Genomic DNA, 27,572 nt, shown 5'->3' with positions numbered 1-27,572 from the left:
CCCAGTAGACCCCGCGGTTGTCGCGGAGCGCCGTAAAGCGAGCGGGGGAGGGGCTGCTTAGGGCAGCGTGGTTGGCAGGCGGCAGGTGGGAGAGCGGCCGTTGGGGCGGTGGCGGGGCGAGCCCGGCCTAGGGCTGCGCGGGGAGGCCTCGCGGCCGGGCCGGGCCGGGCCGGGCGGGCGGGTGAGTGAGTGAGTGAGTGAGTGGAGCGGGGCGAGGCGAGACGAGGTGAGGTGAGGTGTGGGGCGAGGCCTCCACGCTGGGCGAGGCGTGAGGCGCCCTGGCTGATGGCCGCTTCCCTCTCGTGGTAGGTGGCGGCGCTGGCACCCGGCCCTGGCACCTCTGACGCYCTCGCCTTAACATGCTGTACCTGGTCGGACTGGGCTTGGGAGATGCTAAGGACATCACAGTGAAAGGCCTGGAGGTGGTGCGGCAGTGCCGCAGGGTGTACCTAGAGGCCTACACATCCGTCCTCACTGTAGGGAAGGAAGTGCTGGTAGGTTTGGCCACTGCTGTCTCACCAAGCTCTGAGGTGTCTCATGGGGCATATTAAGGAGGGTACTGAGAGTGAGAGATCAGTAACTTCAACAGGAAAAAATAACAGTGTGTTATAATCTCATAAAGAGAACGTATATGACCTTTATGTACTCTATGTTATAGGAGGAATTGTTTTTTTACCTTGTGAGAAGGCTAGAACAAAAATAAAGTTTTCCTTCCTACAAATAACATTCATACTTTGACACTTGTTTTCATCTCAAATTCTAGCAAGATGAGGATAGCCTGAAATATTGAAGAACTTGCTTAGAAAAATGTCTGATTTGATTAAAAAATAAATACTTATTTTGGTGCTTTAAACTTCTGTATTTGCCCAACATGTTATGATGTCTGCTGGGAATAATAATTTGAGCACCTTAGATTTTCATGTTTCTTTGTGGACCAGCCAGTCTSACCATGCTAAGTCTCCCAGAACAGACCATGCAGTTCAGTCTGAGGTGGGCTATGTGATGACGTGGAGATGAGTTTCTGTCAGTAAATGCACTTTGTGGAAGATGATGGTAGTAAAAAATACCCAACGGATTACAACTCTCATGGGTCTGCTGGTCAGAGAAAGGTAATGTTGAAATATTACTGAAAAAAAAGGGGCTTATCTGCTCAYAGAACAGAGATCCCTGCTCCACATAAGCTGTGTAGTTAGCTGGGTCTTGGAAGCAGTATAGCTATAATGATTCAGGTATATGTATGCATAGCTATATGTACGTGTAGCAATGTGAGCTATTTAGGTTGGAGTCAGCATTATGTTGTTACCAGCCAGAGGCTAGGCTAGAAAATTTGGGGCCATTTCTGGTATATCAGCTGTATTTTGCAGTGTAGATACACTCTGTGTATTTTTGTTCAACTCAGTACACTGAAGCAACCTGAATTGGAGTGAATCTGTTTGTGACAATTTTTTTGTTGTTGTTGAATAGCTGGAAAGTTGGCAAAATCRAAATGATTCTTTGAATATTTTTACTTTGCAAAACCTGCCTTTTCAATCAAAAAAATTTTTGATAGAAGATTCTTAGCCAGCTGAAAGCAAAACATTGAATAAAATTGCTGAGTATTTTTGGTTTTTTTTTAAATCAAATCTCAAAATTCAAATGATGTGACTTAGTTTATCTTTATTTGCCTATCTAAACATATATTCAAAGCTAACCATCTAAATCAGCCCTCAATTTGGTGAAAGAACTGTTTGGACCTAGTGACCTCCTAGTGAGTCTACATTGTTAGCTTAGATCAGGAGAGTGCTTTTGATAAACTCTAATGTGCCTTGGTTTGCATTGTGGAGCAGTCTGAGAGCATCCAAATGGATACCTTTGGGTAAAAATAAACTGAAAGGTGTGCTCTGGGAATGCACTCCAGCTTCTAAAGAGTATTTGTTCACGTACTGGACTAGAGTTACTTTGGTTCTGTGGTAAACCCACCTGAATGTATATACCGTTGTTACTGGATTCTTAGCACCAACTGATCTGCTTTACAGATCTGCTGCTGCTGTTCTGTACTACTTGCTAAAGTCCATGTAGTGTAAGATGCTTAAGAAAAACAAGTGGGGTGTCAAAATTAATTTAGGATTTCTTAATAATAGTATGGACCTCAGTAGTACTCCAGGGTGGTTGTCAACCATTCTGAATCATAGGTATCAGATTTGCTTGTATACATATTTGGTACCCTTTCTATAGAACCTGAATAGTTTGTGATTTGTTTCACAAGGAGAATAATACCCTTTAATTTTACAGAGACAGAGAAACTTATCCAAAATGAGTGAGGAGGTCATCTTTAGAAAAGGGAAGCAAACCCATTATCTGAGGTCCCATGGCTAGTACTCTAGCTTTTGGGTACACTTTTTTTTTTTATGGAAGCCCCATTCCTCTTCTGTACAAATACAGTGGTTCTTTTGTCAATTCACTGTTCTTTGTAGGCAAAGACGAGTTTACCACTGAAATCAAAGGAAAAGTCAGAGGAAAACCTTTTTGGAGCATAATTGACTTGCCAGTTTTAACAACTTGTAGATGTTCATATTACCATGCAAATGTGCTGAATACTGTCAGAACAAAAACACCGTTTTTGGTCTATGCCCTGGAAAAAACTTTTTATCTAATCATGTAAACAGCATGTGAAATGTATGGTGAAACCTGACTTACAGAGACAGAGATGTTTGAGATAATCAGTAAGCGTGTTTCTAGAACTAAGTGAAGTTTTACTACACATCTGAGGTTATACTCTGCAAATACATTTAAAACATGCAGAGAGACCTAACGATTACTCAGCTGCTGAAGGGAAGTGTTTGAAGGACAGTCAAATGTATTTACCTGCATATATGGTACAGTATTTCTTATGGAGAACTGAAGGTGAAGGATTAATATGAACTCATTCCTTAGATGTGGTTAGTTACAATGTACTGAAGAAAAATAAAAGCTGGAAAACTAGGTTATAGTAATAGCTAGTGTCTTATTTGTATCTGGTTTCATGTTAGTATTATAATTAGCCTAAGCAGTTAGGCTCTGACTTGTGAGTGGGGATGACTTCCAGTGGGATGACTGGCTAAATTACTATGCCTAGTGGCCACCCAGGGACCTTCAACCTGTAGGTGTAACCAGGCTACTTGTGGAGCAGCTCCTGAACTGATACAGATGGCATAAAGAAACACCAAATTGGTGTAATAATATGATTGGCAGTAATTTTTGTCAACTCAAGAGCTGCCTAATGGGAAGTTAAGGTATTCTTGCAGGGGGAGGTAGGGTTTTCTAGCACATGGGTCAAACAGCTGGGGATAATATTTGAGCTGGCTCTTCCAGCATATGTTGCCTGTGTTCCTGAATTGGAACACAGATTAAAACAATCYCAAATGTCTTATTTTGGTGTTTCTTATTAATTTCACTTTCTAGGAAGAGTTTTATGGAAAAGAATTGATTTTGGCTGATCGAGAAACAGTGGAACAAGAAGCAGATAGCATTTTAAAAGAAGCTGATGTTTGTGATGTCGCTTTTCTTGTGGTTGGTGACCCCTTTGGGTAAGATGAGGCAACATTTTAATTATTGCTCTAGCCTGATCACTTTTTTTTTTTAAGCAGAATGGGGCTGTCCTTCATAATTATAATTCCTTGTGAAGAAGGAATAGTTGATTTTCAAAACATTTTTATATCATACAAAATGTATGTACAATTCTCTACGCTTCATCTTGCTTTGGAGTTTTCTCACCCAGACATCCCTTACAGATAGGAGTGTGGAGCTCAGGGATGTATAAATCTGTTTTTCAGCAGTGATTTGCTATCATTTCATTCTCCATGCTGGCCTTCATAGAGAATATTTTGTTCCCGGTTTTGTTTGCTAACAAAAAATTCTAGGCTCTGGCATAATCAAGTATGTTTTGAGAGCATATTCTTTTAGTTGTGATTTGTATTTATAAACTGTGGCTTTTATTCTCAGTTGTTTTAAAATGAGTGCTGATTGTTCATTGTATAGTGCTTCTGCTTTGATATATGCTAGTCTTTAAAGTCACTTAGGTCATTATAAATGTCTTAGCTTGGTTTATTAAGCCTTTTGTTTCCGTTTTGTATTCCTGCTGGAAGGTATGTATATTTTTTTTCTATCACCAGAAGGATCTCTTTCTGTCTTCTCAGTCAGGCATCATCAATCTGTAATGTCAAGTCATACAAAAGACCTTTTAGTCTCCAGCTGGTGGTTCAGGATTTATACCATAGCGTTAAGGGGCACAAGAAAAATCAAATCATGGAGCACCCTATTTGTAGGAGAAGAAAATAAAGAGAGTTTATGAAAAAGAGGAGCAGTGTGCACATCTATCAAAAGTGGATAATTTATGTAAATGCAGAATGAAGGGAATTGCCAAGAGAATCTTTTATTAAGCTAGTACTTAGGGGCAGATGATGCTATATTTCAGAAATATTAATTATACTTTCAATGCATGTTAATGTTAAAATTAGGATTCATGTAGAGCCATGTTACCTGTACTCTTGTGTTATGGACCAGGGACTGATATAAGTAAACATACAAGGCTAAACAAAACAAAGCAAAAACCCTTCATCTTTTGAAATATAATCACTTGTAAGCGGTATCTTCATCTGCCTCACACACCAATGGTTTTAGTGACTAAATGCTTCAATTCTGGTAACTATAGCATACTTCAGCATTGCAGAAAACTACCCTTTTTTAGAATGAATTGATGCTATCTAAATGTTTATGTTCTTAGCTCTTAGCATTTCAGCTAGAACTGTTCCTATGCCTGTGTAGTGCCCTATGGATTTAGGGATTCRTGAGATTACTAAGAAGGAGAACTGAATGCTCCTGTCCTAGGAGAAGCTGCAAGGAAGGTGGACACAAACTGTGTGACTGCAGCTGATCTTAGTATTTCAAATATATTTGCATGCAAGAAGAGTATTTGGCTGAATCTTTAGAAAATCTCAGCTGTCTGTGGCTAATGGTTAAGGTGAAAAAACTAGCTATGCCTATGTTGTAGTTCTTCTCACTGTTGTTCACTGCAAATGTTTCATCTGGAGATGTGGTAACAACTGTAAATATGCTAGCAGGAGCCTAATAATTTTAACATCATACCAGAAAGCCCACCTTCAGCTAGCCTGTGCTAATATTTATGTTATTACTACCCATGAAACTTCTTGAATGCTATTTCAGTGACAGAAAATAGCATAGCCTGGGGTGCGGAGAGCTAACTCTGTCAGGCCTTTTGTTGATATTAGCTGAGGGCTCTTTGCTTTTAGCTACAGTCATTATGGACAGATCTATTGGGAAAAAATAGTGGCTGGAGCAAATTTCAGTGAATAAAGCCAGCTGGTCAGCATTAGCATAACCACAAAATCCTCCAGTGCCCCTTGTCCTATGTGTGTGAAGTGCATAATATAAGGCATTAAAATTAGCCCCCATGTCTCTTAGAGCAAGCATTCTTAAATTGCCTTTACTTATGGAAGTCAGGAGCATATTTTATTTACTAATGGGAGTGCTGTTTTAGATAACCTTACTGTGTTCTACTGGATCTGGGAGTCTATTTTTATCAGGTCTCTGATTTCTCAAAATCAGATCCTGTGTTTAGTTTCTCCAGTGAAACTGGKTTTTTTTGTTCAATTGTTTTTTTTGTTTGTTTTTTAAAGGTTCATCCTTACAACCCTGCCAGCTGCTGCCACATTTGTGTTGCTATCTGAGGCACCTGATCTGCTCAATGGTGCTAGTCAGACATGCAGGGTGGAAATATCAGGCCAAAGATCAAGGGGATTTTGTATGGGGACTGAACTTGGCCAGGGTGAAAACAGTCTTTCTGTTTATTCTGATCAGCATATGCTATTTCTTTCTCTGCTTCCTTCTTTGTTATGGCCAGGACTGTGTGTGATACACCTTGGGGAAAAGGACATGATTAAAGCCGTTGGTCAGATTTGATAAATTCAGACAAGGGGTAGGTGCATTTCCATATTTCACAAGGAAAAATGTAGTTCCTATCATGTATCTAAACTGTTTGCRAGCAAGATGAACAGCAACAATTTTGAAATCTTTAAAGATAAGACTACCCTGGATCCATAATTACTTACCATCTTAAAAGGACTCTAACCCTAATTCTCTTAACTGCAAGTCCAGTGATTATCGCTCCAGTCATGGCAAGGTGTTTGAGTATTAGATACCTGGAGCCAAATTGAGCTTATTTATAAACTTAATTAGAATTGTTTGTAATTACTTTTGAATAAACTTTTTCTCTCAACAAATTTAGGCATTGTTATTTGGAGTAATTTTGGCTTAAATATTTTAAGAGTTGACTTTAAGGATGGCTTTTCCAAGTACTGCGCAGAGCTCACCTCAATCTGTTCAAAGTTCTGCTTATTTGAGTGTTGCTTTCCTAGCATGTGCTGGAGAAGGCCTAGCTGTGCGGTACTTAAGGAAATACTGGAATTTTGCTGAAGTCTGTGCCAAGTAGTGCTGATGTTTACAGTTCAACAGATGTCCAACAGACACCTGCAGAAGATAAAGGACAAATGGAACTTTCCTTTTCAAATATTTGCCAAAGTTACTTTAAAAGTAACAATTGTGCTAGTGTTGCAGTTTTAATGACACCAGAAAACTGCAAAGAACAGTAGCATAGTGAGGCTGCCTGTATTTTCAGCTGGGGAAGACAAAATATGGRAGCTTTACTGCAGTTTTTACTTTTCCATAACAGTAAGTAAAGTTATTGTTGCCTTTTTGACACCTCTGCATTGTCTTATTTGTGAAGGATTTGATTTTACTTTCAAAGCAAACTACAGTGCTAGTAACATAAGCTCACTGTATATTTTCAATCTTTAACCCCCTTCCCTTCTTACCACAGGGCCACAACGCACAGTGATTTAGTACTACGTGCAGTAAAATTGGGGATTCCATACAGGGTCATTCATAATGCTTCAATAATGAATGCAGTGGGCTGCTGTGGTTTACAGGTAACTTTTTTTGTATATATGCTATTCCACGACTGCTAAACTTAGAATTTTTGAGCTTCTCTACTAATGCAGTAAGGCATGTTGCAATCTAAAGCTTGAAGATCTGTAGCAATTGTTAACAAATTCTGACAACAGAAATGTACACTTCCTTTTTAGCATGCTACGCGTCAGCAAAACCAGCAGAAGTCCCTTTTTATGAGTGCATGTGTATAACACTTCTCTTCTCTGCCCTCTAACCTACCCCCCCCCCATGAGACTTTGATATTTAAGTTGTTTTACAGGTAAAGCTTTGCCCATGTTGGCTTCCTTCTACTACTGATAGTCACCAATAAGTTTATTCTGAAATTAGGTTGTTATCCTGTCGAGAAACACTCTGCTCTTGTAATAAAAGGAATACATGCACAGGCCTGTGTATGCGTCCAGCGTGGATCATAACTAGTTGCAGAATTTTGCACATGATGCATTCTTTCTCCCCTGAGTTGACCAGTCTTCACTTTCTGCCTGTCTGCTGAGATATAAGGGATTTGCTCTAGCCAAGGACTGAAAGAACAAGTGATGGTTTCTGTGCTTCTTGCATGGCTAAAGCAGCACAGATCTAGTGTCCAACAAGAAAATCCGTGACTACTTCCTTTTACATGTATACAGCTCACTTGTTTTCCTACATGAAAAAYGTTGTGTCAGTGTATGTAGCATCACTAATCACATGTAGATTAGTTGCAGCTTCCTCCTCTTGTTCTTACTGATCCTTTTAGCATAGGGTATGTTCTTATCTTATCACCTGTGCCTCAGGGAACCTGCGCTCTCAGCATTCAAAATTGTTCCCTCTGTATAGGAACCCTTAAACAAAGCTTGAGATTTGCCAAGACTGTAAGCAAGCATGGGAATGTAAGGGTGCTACAGACAGGAGTTGAGGGTCTGAACAATGTGCTGTCATCTTTGCAGGAGGAAAYATTCCTTCCTAACTTAACAGAAAAAACACTATCTTTTATTTCAACAAACAAGTGATACCTTCAAATATACACTGACAAACCCCAGTACCTTATTTCAGTGCTGCCCAGCAACAGAAAATCTGTTGCAATAGGATGAGTGTAATCTCTGGCTTTGATCACACCTGGATGACATGGTTTAGAAATGCAGGAGCCCTGTCTGATGTGGCAGTTTAGCAGCAGTGTGTTGACACCCGTTCTTGTACTAGTACATAGAATGCTAGTACACAAGGGAATGCAACACAGGATTGTCACAATCTTTATAGTTCTTCCTGTGAGCACTTTCTTAGTGACACCTGCCTATTGCTGTAAGACTCGGGCAAAATTATCTTTTTAGGAAGGAAATAGGCTCCTTGGTGTTTAAACTCTACGTGTACAGCAGACAGGTGGCAGCTGTCGCATGACTGCACTTATTGGGGTGGGTAACACCAGAGTTGAGGCTAGGACTCACCCTTTCCCCTTTTGGCTTTATGGCGGTGCAAAGTTTGCCTCTGCTGTCAGACTGTTGACAAGTGGTTTCTCCTACCCATCACCTTTTACTGTTCTTTCTTTTATGCCCATTAGGAAAGAAGATGCAAGGCTCATATTCCCAAAGATTACAGCTGACAAAATTTTCTGAAAGCTTGCTCTGCCCTGCAACTACAGTTAGGCAAAGGAAGGAGTATAGGGCTTCTAGGCTGGCTGAAAAAAGAGAGCAGAAAACTAACTGGGAGTATATTACAAAAAGTACGTATACATTTTTCACATATGCACAGTTTTGGAGATTAGCTAATATTTCCCTAACCCATGCTGAGGGGAACAGACCATGAAGGAAGTGTGATGTTATTCACTCTGGCAATAGTCTCGTTTTCCRTCCTGGCTTGGGAGGGGCTGCCTTCTCATAACTCAACATTCCCATTGTAAAAAGCATTTTAGGAAATTGTGATCATGTTGTGTTACTGGACAGGACTATAATCAGCTGTATGATTAACTCTTAATTGCGCCTTATGAGTGTAAACAGCAAGTGAAGGGTATCACACTAAAAAGCAGCTATGATTTAATTAAGAGTTGTGGTAGAGGTTTGTAATTTCTCTGAACAGTCTTCACCTCCTATATGTTATGTGACTGTCTCCTGCCATCAATTTGGTTTTGGAGTTATTGTGTTTCAGATTGCAAAGTTGCTGTCAAGTATAGCAGGGATTCCTCTTTTGCTTCACCACAGAAAAGGCTTGGCTTTTTTTCTTGTTTTAATCAGATTGTGATACAAAACCTCTTTCTTTCTTACTAGAGAAAAACAGGAAACACCTTTATACGTTATTCTGAAAGCCGTGTGCGTAGTGAGCTGTAACTACTGATTAGACCCTCAGTAAAATACAGCTACTGCCCAGTACGTTCACAAAAGTACATGTCTTTTGTCATCAGCAACATCTGCAATGTTTCTGTGCAGCTAGCAAAGTGCTGGTAGTTGTACAGTTTTCCTGCAATGTAGAGAATTACTGAAGTCAGGAGAGTAAGCTTTCTGATTCCGTATATCACACATACTGTGCAGCAATCTCTGCAAAATGTGTGAGCAGCATCATTACATTTTGGATGATAACTTCAAAATATTAGTTATGGTTTGTTTCTCACATTCAAAGAACATAAATACATTTCTTGCCAAATTACAGATATTTAGTGAAGAAGAGGGAATATCTCTTCAAAAAAAAACTCAAGAAGAAATTCTTACTGTCTTGCCAATTTAACGTAACAGAATCAGTATGGCTGTTTTGAGACTGCACGGGTGAAGATTGCTTTATATAAAGACTTGAGGTTTTTTTTTTAGTTTTAAAAACTAAACTTTTTGAACTTTTGGGAAGTTCTTTCTCTGCCAACTGATACAATGAGTTGCAGCTATTGAAAGCTGGGGACAGTATAACTTAGCAAAGTACTAGACTGAACATAAGGCTCCGTGACCTGCTGTTGCTATCCCTTTTACACTGTTCTTGCTGTGTCTTGCTGCGTCAGATTTTTATTCTATTTTTTCCTTCAAAAACAAGTAAAAACAGAAGAAGGGGGAAAAACCAAGAGGCAAACTGCCTGCATGTGAATTGCCCCTTAGTATGTTCTCTGTAGATTTACCTCTCTTGTCTGGAGTCTGACACTGAGGTAGGTTGATCACTATGACTGTTATAGTCAAGAACAAATGCTGATGAAGTAAGTCATGAGGTTTGGTATCTATGCATGCTGCTGGGGAAATCAGGTGTGGGGGGAAAGTCCCCAAGGAAAGACCAGAGTTCTCACAAAGCACTTCTAATAGGTGATAACTAGTGGTACACTTCAGCTTTCATCATTATCAGCTGGGCTCTAGTTCTCTAGGTTTGTGAAATTTGGTATTTTGAAGAGTAACCTCTGTTCTACCACTGCTCAGCTACCCTCAGAGCAAGACATGGCCTTAGTTCTCTTCATCGGAGTATCATTCAGCATTGCAAGCTGAAGATGGAGGAAAGAGTCTAGTCTGACTTGCTCAGCATCATACTGACCTGTGATGCATGTGAAAGAATGATGCTGAAATTGGAATGGCTTGAGATACAGTGTTACTATGAAAAAGATGATTGAGGACTGAAGTGCAAAGCTGGAGACAAGCCATGGGGAGACAAAGGGCTGAGATAAGGAGTTAGAAGGAAAGAGATAGGAAAGATAAAAGATCCRCAGAGGAAAAGAAAAATGAGACAGGATTTTCTGAAGGGAGATACTTGAAAACATCTAGAATAGAATACAGTGAGCAGATTTAAGCTTCAGCAAACATATCCAATTAGTTAATCCTGCTAGTTAGCTAAAATTCTGTGTATATTCTTTGTACTACCCTAAATGTACAAATCCCTCCTCAACCTGAAAGCATATTCTTTTCCTGTTCATATTATCAAAACATAATGAATGGTCTGATCTGCTTCAAGATTCTTTAAGTAAGTGGTGTGTTCTTAAGTTGTCTTTAGCAACCGGTTTTCTTCTTGTGCCTTAGATCTGCTAAGAAAGGGCTTTGTGGAAGGAAAGAGTCAAACCTCTTTCCCTTGTACAAGAAGCACCATTACAACTCCTAGGCTTTCAGTTCCCGTTCTTAGACCTGGTTCCATTTATCTCTTTGTTTAATAAACATGACTAGATCCAAAGTAAGAGGCGCTCATTTCTGGAAGAATAGCGTTGCTAGCTTTGTAAGGTGCTTTTTTTTTTTTTTTTAATGTGTTGATAAGGTAGCTAGCAAAAAACATTTCATGGCTAAGACTTGCCTTTCTTTTGAGACATACCCACTTTCCACCCGAATAGCTTCAGAACAAACATCTGCCTGTCCCCTCTTTTCTTTCAGTGACTCATCTCACTGATTTTTCTTTTTCTTAGCAGTCCAGTTAATTATTGTAACACAATTACAGTTACAAAGTAGTTTTGCCTTTTAACTACTAGCTGATCATTTGTATCTGAAACACAAAAGCAGCTCTTCTGTCGTGCTTACCATGTTATCTTTGAGTCTTTAATAGTTGAGTAAGCTTTTTGTGTCAGCTACAGAAGTATTGCTTATAGATAAGGAAGCTGAGGGATGCTATCATTACTTGCCATGCTCAAAGTCAAACAAAAAACCTAGTAAACGCAGGAATAGAAGCTTTGAGTTCCACCCTGTCTGTGCCTTAACCTTCAAAAATACTCTAATCTGAGAAGCTCTATGCAAAATGTTTTTTTTTCCACATAAAATTATAAACCATTTTCTATCACTAGTTGGTTTTCTTGCTGACTGCCTGTTTCCAAGCCTTTTAAAATTCAGTGTTTGTTTCTCAAACCAATTAAATGTTAAATCAATACTAGTTACACTACTTCATTACTCACATTTGCTGTGCAACTCGGTGGCATTTGTTACCAGGATATATGACCCAGAAACACCTGTTTAATCAAAATAGATTCAAGTCTCTATTTAGATATCTGTTTCAGCTTACTAAACCAAATGAGGAGGGTGGGAAGGAATCATTGTCTAGTATTGCTGGGAAGAGTCTGAGGAGGTTACTAAAGACAAGATAATGTTACCTTTGGAGGGTAAATCCTGTCTTGTTCAAGTCTGCTTCATGGAATAACTTTCTGAGTCTTTTGATAGTTGAATTTGTTCTGCTTCAGGAGTGTCTATTTCCTAAGTACTGATACAGGGGGCAGCCAAAAGAAAGAAAGAAGAAGAGGGGAGGAAAAAAAAAAGTGTTCCTCCCTTCACCTGCTTTTATGTAATTTGTCTCAGCTGCATTCTGAAGACTGCAATCATGTGGAGTGGGCTATCCTCAGCCAGGTATCCTTTTTTCACAGTTGCTTTCTCTCTGGCACATACTAAGGGGGTTGGAGGTTCATGAGACAGCTGAGCCAGTCTGTTGGCTTGCAGTACCAAAGGGAGTTCCAGCCCTGTCTGTGTGAAATGTAGAAACATCCATTTCACATGAAAGTTCTCATCTTATGCATTCAAAGCCTGTGGTATGAGAGAATATGGCATAAAAGGCTAGGTCTAAACTTATGATTGTTTTGTTTGACCAATAAGGACCAAAAATGAAGCTTGACTGATTCCTGCTACCTCTTTGTTGCTGATCCTTYTACTTCCCAAGTTGTTCTCTGGCAAAATACATAGTAAATAGCACAGTAGAGACCCTTTAGTATGAGGTAGATATGGTGTAGAAGAGYGTAAACTGGTTATGGAGGATAAGGGGACAAAAATCTTGTTAGGTTGAGGATGAACATTGCATAGCATCACAGCAAAACTCTTATGACAAAGATAAAACAAAATATGTCTTAGGCTTTCAGTGTATGTTCATTGAAATTTATCAGGACACAACCTGGGATGATGCAAGGTGCTACATGGTCTCCAAATTCCACTGGGGAATTGGTGGAGCAGCAACAGCCTCTTGGTGTCAGTGGGATGTGATCAGGCTGTGCTGTAGCTTCATTGGCAGAATACTCCTGTCTTGTAAGAATAATCTACAATGTAACTTGTGACCATCTCAGCACAGAACATAGCTGAATATCGTTATAATCCTACAGGGTTTATGAGCATTTGCATATGTATAAAGGTGCTGAGTCTAAAAAACATAATGACAAGATCCCTATTACTTCCTATTACATCCCTATTACTTTCTTCCCCTGGAATGTTCCCACTTCTGAAACTGTTCTGAAATTTTAGGACAGCAGTTAGGTTCTTAACTGAAGAATTGCAGTGTCACCATTGCAGCTGATACAGCAATAATTCTGGCAAAGATGCTGTAAAAATAAATGTCTGCATTTTGAAATGTTTACTTCTTGGTTTCTCTGCAGCTGTTGCCCTACTGCCCTTTAATACTATCTTGCATTTTCTCTCCTGCTTGCTTTAGTACTTTTTAGAGGGGATGGAAGGGGGGAAAGTACTTTTTAGAAGGGAAAGGAATCTTCCTTTTTTTAATTTCCCTATTTAGTTTCAACTCCTTCCTTCTCCTCATGTTCTGTATTCTTGTGGTGGTTGGCCACACCAGTATTTTAAGTGAGCTTCTGGTGATCTGGACAGCTTCAGGTTTCTAATGTTATTCAGATGGGCCATTAATGAAGTTGCTCTGTAGTTTCTTTTGAAATTTCACTTACATGCAGGCTTTCAGAGCTAAGATCATGATACAGCGCTTTTTCTCTCATACTTTATTCTGGCATCACAATTAGCTAKCCGTATTGCTTATATAAACAACAAGTAAAGCAAGAAATATTAATAGAAGGGTTAAATATACTAACTGAGAGCAGACAGGCACCTCAGAACCAAAAGTTGTCAGACGTTCTTTCGTATTATGTGTGTGCATAAAACAAAGTTACAGCTTCTTCTGAGCTCATGAAAGTGTGAACTGAAGAACTCTGCTTTGTGCAATATTCTGTAAGAGGCAAAAATAAATAAATAAAAATAAATAAAATAGGAGTTTCCATTCATTGCTTCAGTTCCACAGAATTCATAGATTATTGGTATACCAGAAAGTCTCCAAAGTAGTATTTTCCACTCTTTTATTTCTTTTAAAGTAAAAAATGTGCATGCATTAATGCTAGGAAATCTATTCTTCATTGTTTAGTTAGTACAAAAGTATAAGTTGCAAAGGCATTTGTGAGGTTAATAAAATACTCCCTGTTCCATCCTGTTAGTGTAGAAGCTACTTTTATGCTGTCTAGCTGCCGAGAAACCAAGCTGTATAATTTTTTGAAACTGTAACTATGGTTTTCTCATGATATCTGTATTTCTTGAAGACATTCTAAAGTTCCTTCTACTGAACAGACAAGCTCTATCTGACAAAAATGTTTTATTCTTTTTTGACATTCAAACTTTAATGCAAAATCTGGTGCTGATGGTAAATCAGCAGAACAGATTCAGTGAATCCAACTGTGGTAGTGCTTGCACAAAAAGGATAAYTTGCTTAACTTGTTGGCAAAGATTTTGGAAGTATCTCTGATCAATGGAAAGAACAGCTGAGAGAAATAATAAGATCAGAACAACTAGCATAGGATATACAAGCTGGATATCCAACTTGTTTTTATGATGTGGCGGATTGGTTTAAAAGATCTGATTACCTATAACTTTGTTATCGGATAGTAATGTTCTGCCCATTACTGCACACCTCTTTCTTTGCTATAAGGCAGAGGTAGAAGTCTCTCTCCTTCAGGTTATCAAGATGCCAAAGGAACTGTGGAAAAAATCTGAGGCCACCTTCTGTACTGAAGGAGGGCTACTTYATTTTGGGAAATGACTGCAGTGGCTTTCAGATGGCAGATAATAAACTAGTCAGTCAGGCTGGTATTGGACATTTCAGCAGGTGTTGATGACTGAAGGTATACTACTGCCTCACCAATGAGATTAAAAGTTAACTTGTTCCCAGATGCTCCAACAGTGGAGGAGAGAAAGAGAAACTCCATGTTCCGATAGTTTTTCTTCAGGTTGCCTGCAAAATGGAAAGAGCTCTAACTAGCCAAATGAAAGATAGGCAAAACAGCTTGTTTTTTTCTTTTTCTAGAACCATAGCCTTTAAATAGTTTAAAAAGTTACATCAGGAGCACTTGTTGGTTCAACCTATTTTTAGGTTACTGGAAGAACCTTTAGGTTGTGAAATGTACACTGTGTGTTCTTGTCCTTGTGCTAGAATGAAATATTTAAAAGAGGAAATGCCTTCAGTAGTGTTCCAGGACTCTGAATAAATGCTGTTCCTGTCAGCATGAGTGGTTAAAATTTGAGCTCTTGATCCCTGGAAAACAAATGTGTTTCTGCTTTGATTCAAATTTTGTTTGCCCTCTGTCTTSTCTGTTCTGCTCTGCCAGCGTAAAGGAGCTAAAACCACAACCTAGTGCCACAGTAAAACAAGTATGTATAGGGGAATCCCCAGATGGCACAGAGCTGTCAGAGCTACTTCTAGGCAGGGTCCTTTCCTCTGCTAACAGCAGACACAGTGCCTCCTGTAGTGGGCTTGGAAAAGCAATTCTTCCTTCCATGTTTACAGAGACAGTGGGGAGGTCAGTTTATATAATTGTTGTTTCCCTGTCATTGCCTACCAGTGAGGAACCATGTAGCTGCAGTACAGGCAGAAGAAAATACTGTAGCTAGACTATCTCCATGCTTTACCAATCTCTGGCAGAACAGGTGGGCTCAAGCAGACAGAATATTGGCAAGCTGTAAAATCTATCTTGGTTGGCCTCATTCCAGAGCTGTATTGACCAAAATTGATGTGCACTTCTACCCTTTTTCAAGTCAGTTACCAAAACTTCCAAGCCAAATTCTGCTTTAGCTTACATCTGACTTTCAGTTTTGCATCACTGGAAATGATTGGCAAGACTATTGCTTCAGATGCCTTCACAAAGATTAGGGACTTATGGTAATAAATAGTGCCAAGACTGAGGCTGAAGGCAGTAAGTATAYTTAATATAGATTCTGCTAGCAATATTCTTTTTGTCATATGTGCATAAGAAAAATTTTCACCTCTCTGCTACATGCACAATCTCTCCCTGTCTTTAGATCTTTAGATCAAATGCCTCTTTAGACTGTAACTTCTTTTGCATGGTACAGCTTTCATCTGCACCTGTTTTAGTACAAATCATACCATAGCAGTAGAATCAAAACTTAGGAAAATATTGCAAGAGTTACAATATTATTAGAAGTTACCTATCTTTTACCGAAATTAGAAGCAGTAAGTAATAATTTTGATTCTAACCTTGCAACGTTTTGCCTTTATAAGGGCTTCAGAATTAAGTCACAAAGTACAGAAGGTAGAATGAAAGTTAATACACAGTGGAAGGAGGAATGCAGGGACAGATGAAAACTTTACAGGTAGTTCATTAGTTGTTCTGTAAGATGCTTTACTGTTCAGCAAGTAAGGGCCTAACAGCATATCTCCTCTGTTATCAAGAAGAGAAAAACAGTTCACTAATTACRGGTTTGGTATAAAGGAGAGAATGCAAATGAATGTACTAGAACTAACCAGGAGATACAGAGAACTGCAGGGCAGCTTTTTTTTAAAAGGAAGCATTATTTTTTAATGCAATGTTTTGTTAAGTGTTTATGAAAGAGCAGACTTAAGCTTCTTATAGAAGAGTGATCACTGCAGTATAAAACTTCTTTCCTAACTAACCTCAGGACTTTTCAATGTCGCCAACTGTTCAATATTTTTATATCATGTTTTGTGTTCTCTTCCACTTTTTTTTTAAAATTGTATATGTGTGTTATTGGATTTGTTTTGTTTTACAGTTGTATAATTTTGGAGAAACAGTTTCTATAGTTTTCTGGACAGATGCATGGAAGCCAGAAAGCTTTTTTGACAAGATCAAGAAGAACAGGCAGAACGGAATGCACACACTGTGCTTACTTGGTAAGCAGCAGCTATCCCAGTTCCTTAGCTACCATCTTCCCCGGTGTCCGGACACAGCAGTGACAGGCGTGAGATGAAGTGTCTGTGATTAAACAAATGTTCTCAGCTAATGTATATCTGTGAAAATACTCTAAAAATCAAAGCTTTAGTGTATGTGTACTCAGAATCAGTTCAGCTATTGTTCATGCTACGGTGGCCAGGAACGTCTTCATTCCTCTTCAGAAAATCTGTAAGAAATTGTGCCGCCATAGAAGTCAAACGGGAGCAGGAGGCCTGTGTTTGCTACAACAGTCAGTATAATTTTAAGCTAGATCTAGCTTAGGGTCTAAATGAGATTGCAGTAAATAGCAGCTACATTTTATTGAATTAATTAGTTTAAAACTCAATACATTTGACCTTTTGAGGAGCTAAATCATACCTTTAACCACATTTCTATTTTGCAAGGTGATATTTGATTTCCTAAATTATCTAATGATGTTTTGGCAAAAGATGATTGTCAGGAGAGAAGCCTGCATACTATAAAAAAAATCCTTGCTGATCATGGGTCTGAAACAGAAAAGTGATTCTAGCTGACCACTGTCCTCAGGGGCAATCCCATGGCTTTGTCTGATCTTTATCTTTCCTGCTCAAGAATCCTAGGCTGAAAATCTCCTGAGTAAGTCTACTTGTCTGGGTAGCTTCTTAAAGGTCAGAGAATTGCCTGAGTATACACTATAAGGCACTTGCTTATTTTTATATAGAATTAGATATCCTTTCTTTGTGTCTTTCAGACACAGCTGGGATCTGTCAATGCTTGATACATGAATATTTTAAGTAAAAACAAATTCTGTGGTAACTGGAGGAATCCTGATCAGAAAACAATTTAAATGTGTAAGCATCACTGCACATCAAACTTTCCGATGCCTTGAAATTTGGTTGTTTTCAAACTTGGCTAAAAAGCAGAATTTTGATAATTTGTTTTAAAGGATGACTTCAGAAATGTTTCAAACAAGGATTATTATGACTAGATGTTAAAATTAAAGTATTCTTCAGATTCTTTTTATAATCATTTCTGCATTCTCCCTTTTTATGTTTAATTTTTTTATGCAGCAGGAAGAATAAAAATTTTGAAATAGTAAAATTGAATTATAAATCTCTTTATTCAGGGACATTTGTCATACTATCATATAAGAATCTAATTGTGACTTACAGCCGAAAACTATCAGTTTCCAAGTTAATTGTTTCCTTAATACTAGTTGGTCATTCTGATGKATGTATTGATTGTTTATTCAGCTGATTCTCCAATATGATTATCTGGTAAGCAAATGTGATGTAAAAAAATGCTGATATATTTCTGATTTCAAAGCAGCTTCATTGACATATAAGCAGTTTGGTAGGCTGTGCACCAGTAGTCTTGCAACTTTGCATATTCTTTCAGAAAATCTTTCAGAATCACCTTGGTTTAGGAGTTGATTTCATCATCTAAGTGATACTTTTTTTCTTTTTTTAATTAAGTTTGAAAATGTGTCTAGCTTTCACTTTGATAATCTATATTCAAACACCTGAAAAATATTATTATAATACAGCTGTCTGTTAGCATATTTAGGGAGTGTAATGCATATTAATATCATTTGATTGTCTCTCAGAGAGATTGTGGTCTAGTAGAGTTTCATAAAATTGCAAATGTGCAGATTCTTACCTGCCCCCCCCCCCCCAATCCTCTTTTTCCCATAACAGAAGATTGTTCTAAATTTTGATGGGGACAGGAAGGAAGTGCTAATGAAAGTTAGGTTCCTGCATGGTAGTGATGTAATCGCTGTCGATCAGTCATACTGTTTTACCTCCTGTGACCACACAGTATTCATAAGTTAAGAGTAGTCCCAATATCCTTGTGTGGTTAAACATCCTAGCATTTAGCAATCCTATTCAATGGTAAATATACCGGCCATTTTTATACTTAGCAGTATTTTTTATTCTGCTAAGTTGCTCCAAAATCTATGAAACTTACACATGCATAAAATCATAGTGTTTTATTATTAACATATTAAGCAGGATAGAATGGGTTAAACTTTGGCTGTAATTCATATTTGTTTTCCTGTAATAGCTAGAATATTCCTATGAAGTTTACAGAATCTACAGAAACTAAGCTTTACCTACACAGAAAAGTGTAACTGGAAAGTTTGTAGGGATTTTGTGTTTTAATATTACTGTTTTGTTCTACAGACATTAAAGTGAAGGAGCAGTCTCTGGAGAATCTAATGAAGTAAGTCATCATTTTGAAAATATATGGAAGCACACAGCATGCTTACAAAGGTTCTTTGCCCATAGTCTGTTACTGAACTCACCTGCCTTGTCCTCTTGTACTTCTCAGGGGGCATAGTCTTTTGTTCCTTTTAAGTAGAACTTCTCTGTTGGTTACATTTGGACCTGGCTTTATTTACAGTAACTGAATGAAGCTGCAGCAGCAGATAATTTTTGTTTTAATTGTTTCTATGAGAAGGATTAGGTCAGAGTGGGGTGAACCTTCTGCTTGGCAGATGAAGTGTTATTTTACTACCATTCTGTCTTGTGTAGTGCTGTATCCCATCCTGAAATAGATTAATAGCTGAAACAGTGTCCTGAATTAATTCTTCCTTACACTGGCTAGAAACAATGTGAAATGCTGAATACACACCACACTTTAACAAGAAAATTTTATATATGTTATTTATTTAACTAAGTTCATTTAATTGCATCTGAAAAAAGCTCTTGCCACATCTTAATCATCCCTCTGCAATCTGTATATTTTGACAATGCAGAATATAAATACTTACAGACATGCTGTAACTCTGGTTTAAATTCACATTCATGAAGTCTGACAGTAACATTGAGTTTTGTTTGTTTTGGAGCTCCAAAATAAAATCTGTTTGAGTCAATCCACAGTTGGCAAAATAACTAAGAAGCATTTCATTTAAGAATATATTTCTAGTCTATAATCATCTGTCTACAAGGCATCGGATAGGAAAACACTAGTTGGTCCTTGAATTTAGGTCCAATGCATCTTTCAGGAGCAATTGCACAAAACCTGCATATTGCTTCCAACAGCTGAATTTGCTTTTAAGACTTAAATTATCTGCCAGATGGAAGCCCTGCTGTTTCACAGGTGTGTTGAGAACACAACAGACTTCTTTCTTCCTTAAAAATTTCAGTCTTGTCCAAAAGGCCCAGCCTGAGACCCTGGCCTTCTTCAAGTTCAATTTGTTGGTCCAAAGGTTTAATTTGCAATAGGCTAAGAATGCTAGGGATAGTGGGATGGGTTTTATGTTAAATTACTCTAATTCTCTTTCCCTGCAGGGGAAGGAAGATATATGAGCCACCACGCTACATGAGTGTGAACCAAGCTGCAGAACAGCTTCTTACCATTATTAAAAATAGGAGGCTCCAAGGAGAAGAACCAGGTACTATTACTGCAATGTTTCTATCTACTACTACCCCTCCCTGTTCACACTTACTGACAAGCCTCTGAACTCTCCTCCTTTCCTTTTAATTTGAGCATTCTCTTGATCTGCAGTGGAATTAGGCTGCTTTAAATCCTAATCATGAGATGGATTTGACAGAGTTCAAGCATCCTGTAGGTCAGTGAACACAGATGAATGAGCATTAGTGGCTCCTGGAGATTTAGTCAGTCTCAGTTTGGTAATCCTGTATTGTTTCTGTCAATCTTAAACTGTGAGCTCTTTGATCTACTGGAGTTGTGAGATGGTGAAGGATCCTGAGCATTTTAKATCAGTTAGGCTTTAAAAATCTCCCCTATGTTTTATTTAGACTGGTCACACTCTGCTCTACATGAATAATAGCATGAATTTAGATGATTAACTCTAAGATGCAGGGCTGTGATTYTGACCTTGAATTTTTAACACTAGTYAAGAACAGACTGAGGAAGATGTTTAAGACCGGGATGAAATCTGTTTTTGTTTGTTCATAGCAGTTATGAAGATGACTTCTTGTCATGGATGAATTTCTGTTAAAAATAATTTTCCCRTCTATTCTCCTTCTTTTAAAAGTTTACTCCTGATATACTGTGTTAAGATGAAAAGGAAACAATACTTCCATTTTATCCTATGGGTAAATGAATCAGAAGCAGCAGTATTTTCTAAGTGAATACAATTCCAGAATGAATTTCATATTCTACTTCTGCTGCCTTCCAATTCATACTTATAAACATCCCTAAAATACAGCTATTTTCTTATGAGAACAGGCTTCTACTCTCTAGGCCACTCTGACTTACTGTTTGGAGACTTAATGAGATTGGTGTTAATGCTTAAGCACTTTATTTTCTTTCCTTTGTGATGTGGTTATTACTCAATAAATCAAGTTTTTTAGTGACAGTTTGAACTTGGCCCCTGAAAAAGTTTTAGAAGGATCACTTCTTGAMTCTCCTTTCTTACAGAAATTACTGAAAACACCATTTGCGTTGGCCTTGCACGTGTGGGTGCTCCAGATCAGAAAATTGCTTCAGGCACACTACATCAGATGTCCACTGTGGAATTAGGTGGTCCACTACATTCCATGATTGTAACAGGCTCTATGCATCCTTTGGAATTAGAAATGCTTAAGCTTTTTTCTGTTGATAGCTGTTCCAACTCTGAAAATAATGCATTTAAAAGGACTGCTTAAATAAAAATGGAGCATTTTAAGTTTTTATTCCATCTTAGAGCTTGCTTAAATGCATTTAGATTGTATGCTGCTACAAAAGACAACATTGTAGGAACATGACCTTCTTTTATCTGAGGCTACAAAATGCAAGATGCACCTGCTGGTATTAGTTTATAACATCTAAAGACTTCTCCAAAAGCCTTTAAACCCCAGGAGCCCTTTGGTTCAGTACATTTACATCCACATCAGCCTCAAGCTGATGACTAGGGTAAGAAGGTGTAAGGACAGAACTGAAGAAGAGGTGTAGCAGATGTCCATCCAGCATCACTTTTGCTATAATGTTAATTGGACCTGCATATATTGTGGTAGTGTATTTTAGGTGTTGAATTTTGCATTTCAGCTTTCCAGAAATCTAGGAGTTCTGTCACTAATGCAAAACAATACAATAGTGTGCAAAAACTGAGGTCTGTATCTATCTTTACACTTGTGAGAGTGAAAATATTCTTTACAACTCTGTGAACCAAGAAAAACAAACTCACCCTTTGAACAGCTGGGGAATGAAAGGTAGAAGCCACATGGAATTTCTCATTTCAGAAGTTTGCAACTTATAATAGAACTAGATTTCTCTGTGTTAGTGCTAGCATTTATGAAGCACAGGACTCAAAGTGCAGCAACAATTCTCAGAAAAAGACTGAGCTTTCTCTTCAGAATCAGCTAGCAGATGATGGTGGCTGCTATTCAAACTAGTCATACTGAGAAGACAATAGAACAGACATATACAGATTTTTAACTGAAAATTTATTGGAAAGAAACTTGATCCCATATTTTTTTCAGTAATATAGGATATTATATAGACCATATTCAAGTAGAAAAGATTACATTAAAATTTTCTAATATTGCACTTGGGACAAGTCATGGCTAAGCTACTAACATTAGTATTCCAGAACAAAATAATATATGGTCTTCAAAATTTTGGTGAGCTTCCTTGTGTTATCAAATTTCTTCACAGGTATTTGGACACTGCTCTATTCAACTTAAGCTCACTGCTAAGAGTATTTCATGTAGCTGAAAGTAGCTGTAATTGAGAACAAGGCAAGCAATATGTTGTATCCTACCAGGAACAATTTTTAGCAGTTTCTTCATTCACATTATTTCACATTCCAGCCAAAATATTGCAGCAAGACGTTTAACTCTTGTACAAGACCCTGCCATATGCATGAAAGATTTCAATGCATTTGAGAAGTGAAATATGCAACTCCTTTTTACACATTATTTCTGCCAAATTACCACATAGGCAGGAACTTTTGTGGCTCACTAAAACAGACACGTAGATTCACCAGTATTTGCACAAAGCAAAACCTGTAGTCTTCACCTGCCAGACAAAACAGAAGCAGAGCKGGCATCTTTTCACATTATAGCAGTCTCTGGCCAATGAGGTCCCAACGCAGATGGTCACTGCAACAAATTGGGAGATTTTTGGGGGGAGAAAACCCAAAGGGAATCCCAGGAGGTTGCAAATAGGGATTTTGGGGCAAGTATAAAGGAGAAATTAACCAGTCAGTATTAGGAGTCAGAGAAGTGGGTTATGAAATACATTTATGTATAACATATATCCCTCTTTACTTACTCCCCTAAACCACACTTAAAAGGGGTGGGATGACAAGAATCACAGCAAATGACATTTTGATAGCTGCTGAAGAAAACAAGACAGGGCTTAATTAGTAACTAAAACGTGCTCTGAACTGGTATTTAAAGATCTTGTTAGATGAATATTGGTTAGGACTTGCATTTAATAAAGAGTAATACCCAACTTAATTTGCATTTTATGAAAGCATCAAGGTTTCTGCAACTTAAATCTGCACTCAGGATGAAGGAAAAGCCATGAACTTCACAATTTGATTGAACAGTTTAGTTTAAGGGTAGGAAAACTGCAGTTCAGCAGTAGCTTCTCAACAGGCTCACCTACCAACAAATTAAAAGAAATACCATTTCCTTCCTCTATCTTTAAACCCAGCTTTACTTCTTCATACAAAAATTAAGAATATTAAAACTCACTAAGGTCCATTTTATTAGAAGAAGTAGTTTCAATCTGTATGTAGAGACAAGAACCACCTGTAAGACAGCTCGAAAGTTTGAGTATCACAATGGACAGTGTCATTGGCTCTTACAAGTGATGAGACTAAACTTTAGCTTCAGTAAGCAGGATTCCATAAAGAGCAGTCATTTATTTGGACCAGCACTTTTTGCATTTGTTTAGCAAATCACATAAGTAGTCTAGCTCTTTATCTGGGCCCTATTTGTATAAAGAACAAGTCTTATCCATAAGTTTTTGGGATTAGCCTACAAAGGATTGGTTTTTACGATGTATTCTCTTAAGGAGAAGAACAGTTTTCTTCCACCATTATTTAGCATGCCAAACATTCGGGGCATTTTAAGTACAGAACTCTATAGCATTTTTTTTTTTTTTAAACTCTCCAGAAATGCAGTTAAGACTTTCACAGGTTGCTGCTTAGAAAAATGAAATAACATTTTGCAGCAGTTCCTGCAAAAAGCATGCAGTTTGCAGACTTAGCCTTTGGGACAGTATGGTTGTAAGTTGCTGTCTTCAGTTACAGAAGAAAACCCTTTATACAGACCAGTAACCCTAAGCAGGTAATCCTCAGCTACATAAAAACATAAGAAAACTGTATTTGGAAAACTTAGTTCAAAATCTAGTCCCGGTACCAGAAAAGTCAGTTTTAGCAGATTATCTGCACACATTCATCCATCACTGGATGTTAGTCATTCATACAAATCTGTTTTTGTCCTTAAAAAAAAAAAAAAGTAGGCTTCTCCATTAACATGTTAAAGGAGAAGTGTTTTATAATAAGCAAAGTATTACATAATTAGCAAAACACAATGTTCAAGATATGAACAGTTTCACTTTCAATTGCATGATTTGTAGTCTCCTAAAACCAAAGCAAGTAGGTGGAAAAAAAAAAAATCAGATGTCACCCTGCTTATTGGCATTCTAGATATAATCATATTTAATTATTGGATATATCTACTGCCTTTTGTAGAATCTATTGATGCTTATCTTTTTCAGAAAGGCTAAAAAGGCTAAGTCTACTTTGAAACTGGCTTCCCTATATTACCCTCAGAATTATAGTTAACACATGATACATAGCTTCATGCTTGCTTCACTACTTTTAAGGATGACTTGATGTTTCTACACTATCTTGGTTAGAGAATCCAGACCTGCATGTGTTTCCAACAGTCAGCCAAGAAATCCTCATAGGCAATAAAAAGACTTCAAAACATGATTAAAACTAATTTTTGTGATTGTAACCAGCTTATAGGCTTTTTCACTCCATTTGTGGTATTTAAAAAGTTTGTAGATTTACATCTTAACAAAACCCAACTATAACCCAGRCAGATTCTCACTTGGAGGCTTAGAGTAAATTGTGGCAATTGTCTTTTCATTAACAAAAGTAAAACAGTGGCCAGGCCTAACAACTTAGGTGGCACTACAGTACTTTAGAAAGCTTAGACCTGAAATACACACCACACTGCTACAAAAATGATTTAAACCAAAGCGTGCTCTTGAATCATGATACAATTGCTACAAAGTTCACTAGTGCTTCTTTTAAAATGATTTCTGTTGATATTATGTAGCCTCAGATAGTAGTAATATTACCTATAAAAATCAAAAAATCATGCCACCAAGAAACAAGAAGTATGTAACATACTGCAAAAACAGTGTGAAGGGTCTTGGCGCTTATTATCACAACTTTATCTTTTAACTACCTTTTCTGTGATCAGATATACAAATGATATCTTAAACTGATATCCAGATTTGTTGAGTGGATTCTTGCACCCTCCCTCGCTGCCCGCGTAGCCTTCAGATGCCATCCTCCGCTGCAGAAGTGCAGGTGTGGCACAGCATGAGTGAGGCGAGCGCTGGCGTGAGCTGGATGGGGCTGCCGTGCAGGAGGCCAGAGGAGAGGGATACGGAACAGTGCAGCTGCATTCCCAGGAGAACTGAACAGGGTCAGAAACCAGTAACAGGGATAAAGAAGGGTCTGAAGACTGGGATGTGCATGGGAGAAGGGGACTGTAAAGCTTCAAAATGGTATGTGGCTTTTTACTGCTCTATTTCTTTACACCCAATTTTCAGTTCCAGTTGCAAGCTAAAGTGAACAGACCCAAGCTTTGTACAGAATGAACAATCACATTCCTGCATCTTATATGCTGAATTCAGGTACCAGGGATCAATTTAGCAATTATCAGCATTTTCATGTGAAAAGAGATCAGAATTCAGATACCATATAGGAGCGACAGAAATGAATGCAAGAAACAGCTCTTCTCTATCATGATTTCAGCAATATCACAGTAGCAAACAAACTATTTCTGCAAATCAATCTTAGATATTTTCATAGTGCCTAGCACTTACTACACAGACATCATCAGCTTCAGAGGGCCCTGATTTCAGTATTTCCTCATATCAAGTACCAGAAGAATACCTAAAATCCATACCAATCAGGAGCAGCTATGATTTTTCATAAGAATGCTTTCATCTTGTTTTACTCCACAATGTTCTGTTTGTAAAATGTCCATTTCTAAAATCTTCCATTACCAAGTTAACTACTACAATTTCATAGAATCATTAGCTGTAATACCAAGTCTAGCAGATTGTCTTTGAAAGCACCACTCAAACCTGAAAGTATAAAATGAAAGTAAATGCTAAAAAAAATATTATTGACTAATGTTTCTGGAAAAAAATTTACTGCATTGAGAAAAACTTATTTTGATGAAAACACATAAGATTACAGTGGAACAGACAAAATCAAAAATATCAGGACTTGTCAACTTAGAAAAAGCATAATTTTAAATAGCATGAAAGATGATCCTTATTTCCATTTCAGGTATAACCACCAGGAACACCTATTTTCAGTATTTGGAAGAGCAACAGTTATYTCACCAATCTCTAATAAAAATTTCTACAGTCTGTTAAAATCAAGGAGACTAAGTTTTCAAACAACTTAGTGATTTAATTCTTTTCTTTTCCCTGCACAATTTGGAAGATAAAAAGCTTCAGGCATTGCTTCTGTCACCAGCATCTTACCTCAGCTGCCTGGTCTTGTGGTGACTATGAACATGGGTAGCATCATGTAATATTTCATTACTGTAACAGTATAAAAAGACTTAAGAATTGGATTTAAGTCTAATACTTTGACTAAAATGATTTTCACGTGAGATGTACAACAAAGTATCCAGTTTGTTTTGGAAACAAGTCTCTTCACAATAGCTTTGCCTTTTACATTTAGCATTTTTCTGTTTGTTTGGTAAGACACAAGAGTAAGGGAAGTCTAACATCTACAGTTATGTAAGTTCACAAAAAAACCCACATACATCACTAGTAAATATCAGACAGCATACAAGATATATTTGTAAAAGTAATGAAACCCTCTGATGTTCCATATCTATGCTGGCAAATTCTTCTGATATAAAAGGCACTTTGAAAACCCAATATGGTTTGGTTCATTAAGTTTGCAAAGTACAAACAATTGTACAAACATAGAATTATATTGAAGCATGTCAGCCATTGTGACATTATGTACAAAACAAGTTTCCAATTTTTGATAACACTGGTTTTATGGGAATGAGCAGTGGTTTCAGCAGCTTCACTGAAGACATGACAGGGTTTCCAGTACCACAATGTTAGTTTCCTATTGGAACAAATGTAGTAAGTAAAAAAACCCCACAAAAACTTACAAGTTTAGGGGCCACAAAAAGATAAGACCCGAAGTTCATGACATTCATCAATATTTACTCCTTAGAAGTGAACTCCATCAGTAGCCCAAAGGCAGAAGTCTATTCAGTCAATTCCGGAACAGTGGTGGAGGCAACTGTCTCGAGAAGTTTATACAGTACAGAAAACTTTGGTCCAACAGCACAATTTCAGAAATTGACTACATGGCTGCAACATCTATCTGTACGTAAAGCTGTCTCACTCCCGCCTGCGGATAAGAAAAGGAGAGTTTAAAAGAAACTGAAAAGCCAAAGCAATTTAACTGTCCTGAACACCAGTTTGCATCAGTAAGTTACCTAACAAGGAACTTAGTATATTGTTATTCTGTAATAGATCTCCCACATTTAGTAAATCATTCATTGAGTTACTGGCAATTCGTAAACCTACAAAC

The 27,572-nt window shown here is 37.8% G+C and overlaps 2 protein-coding genes across 7 annotated transcripts in view; one reads left to right on the top strand and one right to left on the bottom strand.

Annotated features, from left to right (window-relative positions):
- On the top strand, nt 1-24,213 carry DPH5 (diphthamide biosynthesis 5). Of its 6 annotated transcripts, none has more exons than XM_026067316.1 (8): nt 1-85; nt 310-494; nt 3,421-3,545; nt 6,854-6,962; nt 16,656-16,776; nt 18,979-19,018; nt 20,089-20,192; nt 21,185-24,213. In XM_026067316.1, exons 2-8 carry the CDS (start codon nt 360-362, stop codon nt 21,409-21,411), a joined length of 861 nt encoding a protein of 286 aa, XP_025923101.1. In that variant the 5' UTR covers nt 1-85; nt 310-359; the 3' UTR covers nt 21,412-24,213. The 6 variants fall into 6 exon arrangements, with proteins under 6 accessions (XP_025923101.1, XP_025923103.1, XP_025923102.1 ...); XM_026067318.1 differs by lacking the exon at nt 1-85 and adding an exon at nt 164-181; XM_026067317.1 differs by lacking the exon at nt 1-85 and adding an exon at nt 204-226.
- SLC30A7 (solute carrier family 30 member 7) overlaps nt 22,172-27,572 on the bottom strand; it is a 28,413-nt gene continuing 23,012 nt past the window's right edge. Inside the window, exon 9 of the mRNA XM_026067313.1 lies at nt 22,172-27,389. Within this exon, the coding sequence (XP_025923098.1) occupies nt 27,342-27,389 (48 nt within the window). The 3' untranslated portion in view covers nt 22,172-27,341. The remainder of the gene's footprint in view (nt 27,390-27,572) is intronic.

This window comes from Apteryx rowi, unplaced genomic scaffold, assembly GCF_003343035.1.
Source record: "Apteryx rowi isolate R43461 unplaced genomic scaffold, aptRow1 scaffold_258, whole genome shotgun sequence".
Taxonomy (NCBI): Eukaryota; Metazoa; Chordata; class Aves; order Apterygiformes; family Apterygidae; genus Apteryx; species Apteryx rowi.
The sequence above is the reverse complement of the archived record's forward strand: the minus strand, read 5'-3'. Positions and strand labels throughout refer to the sequence as shown.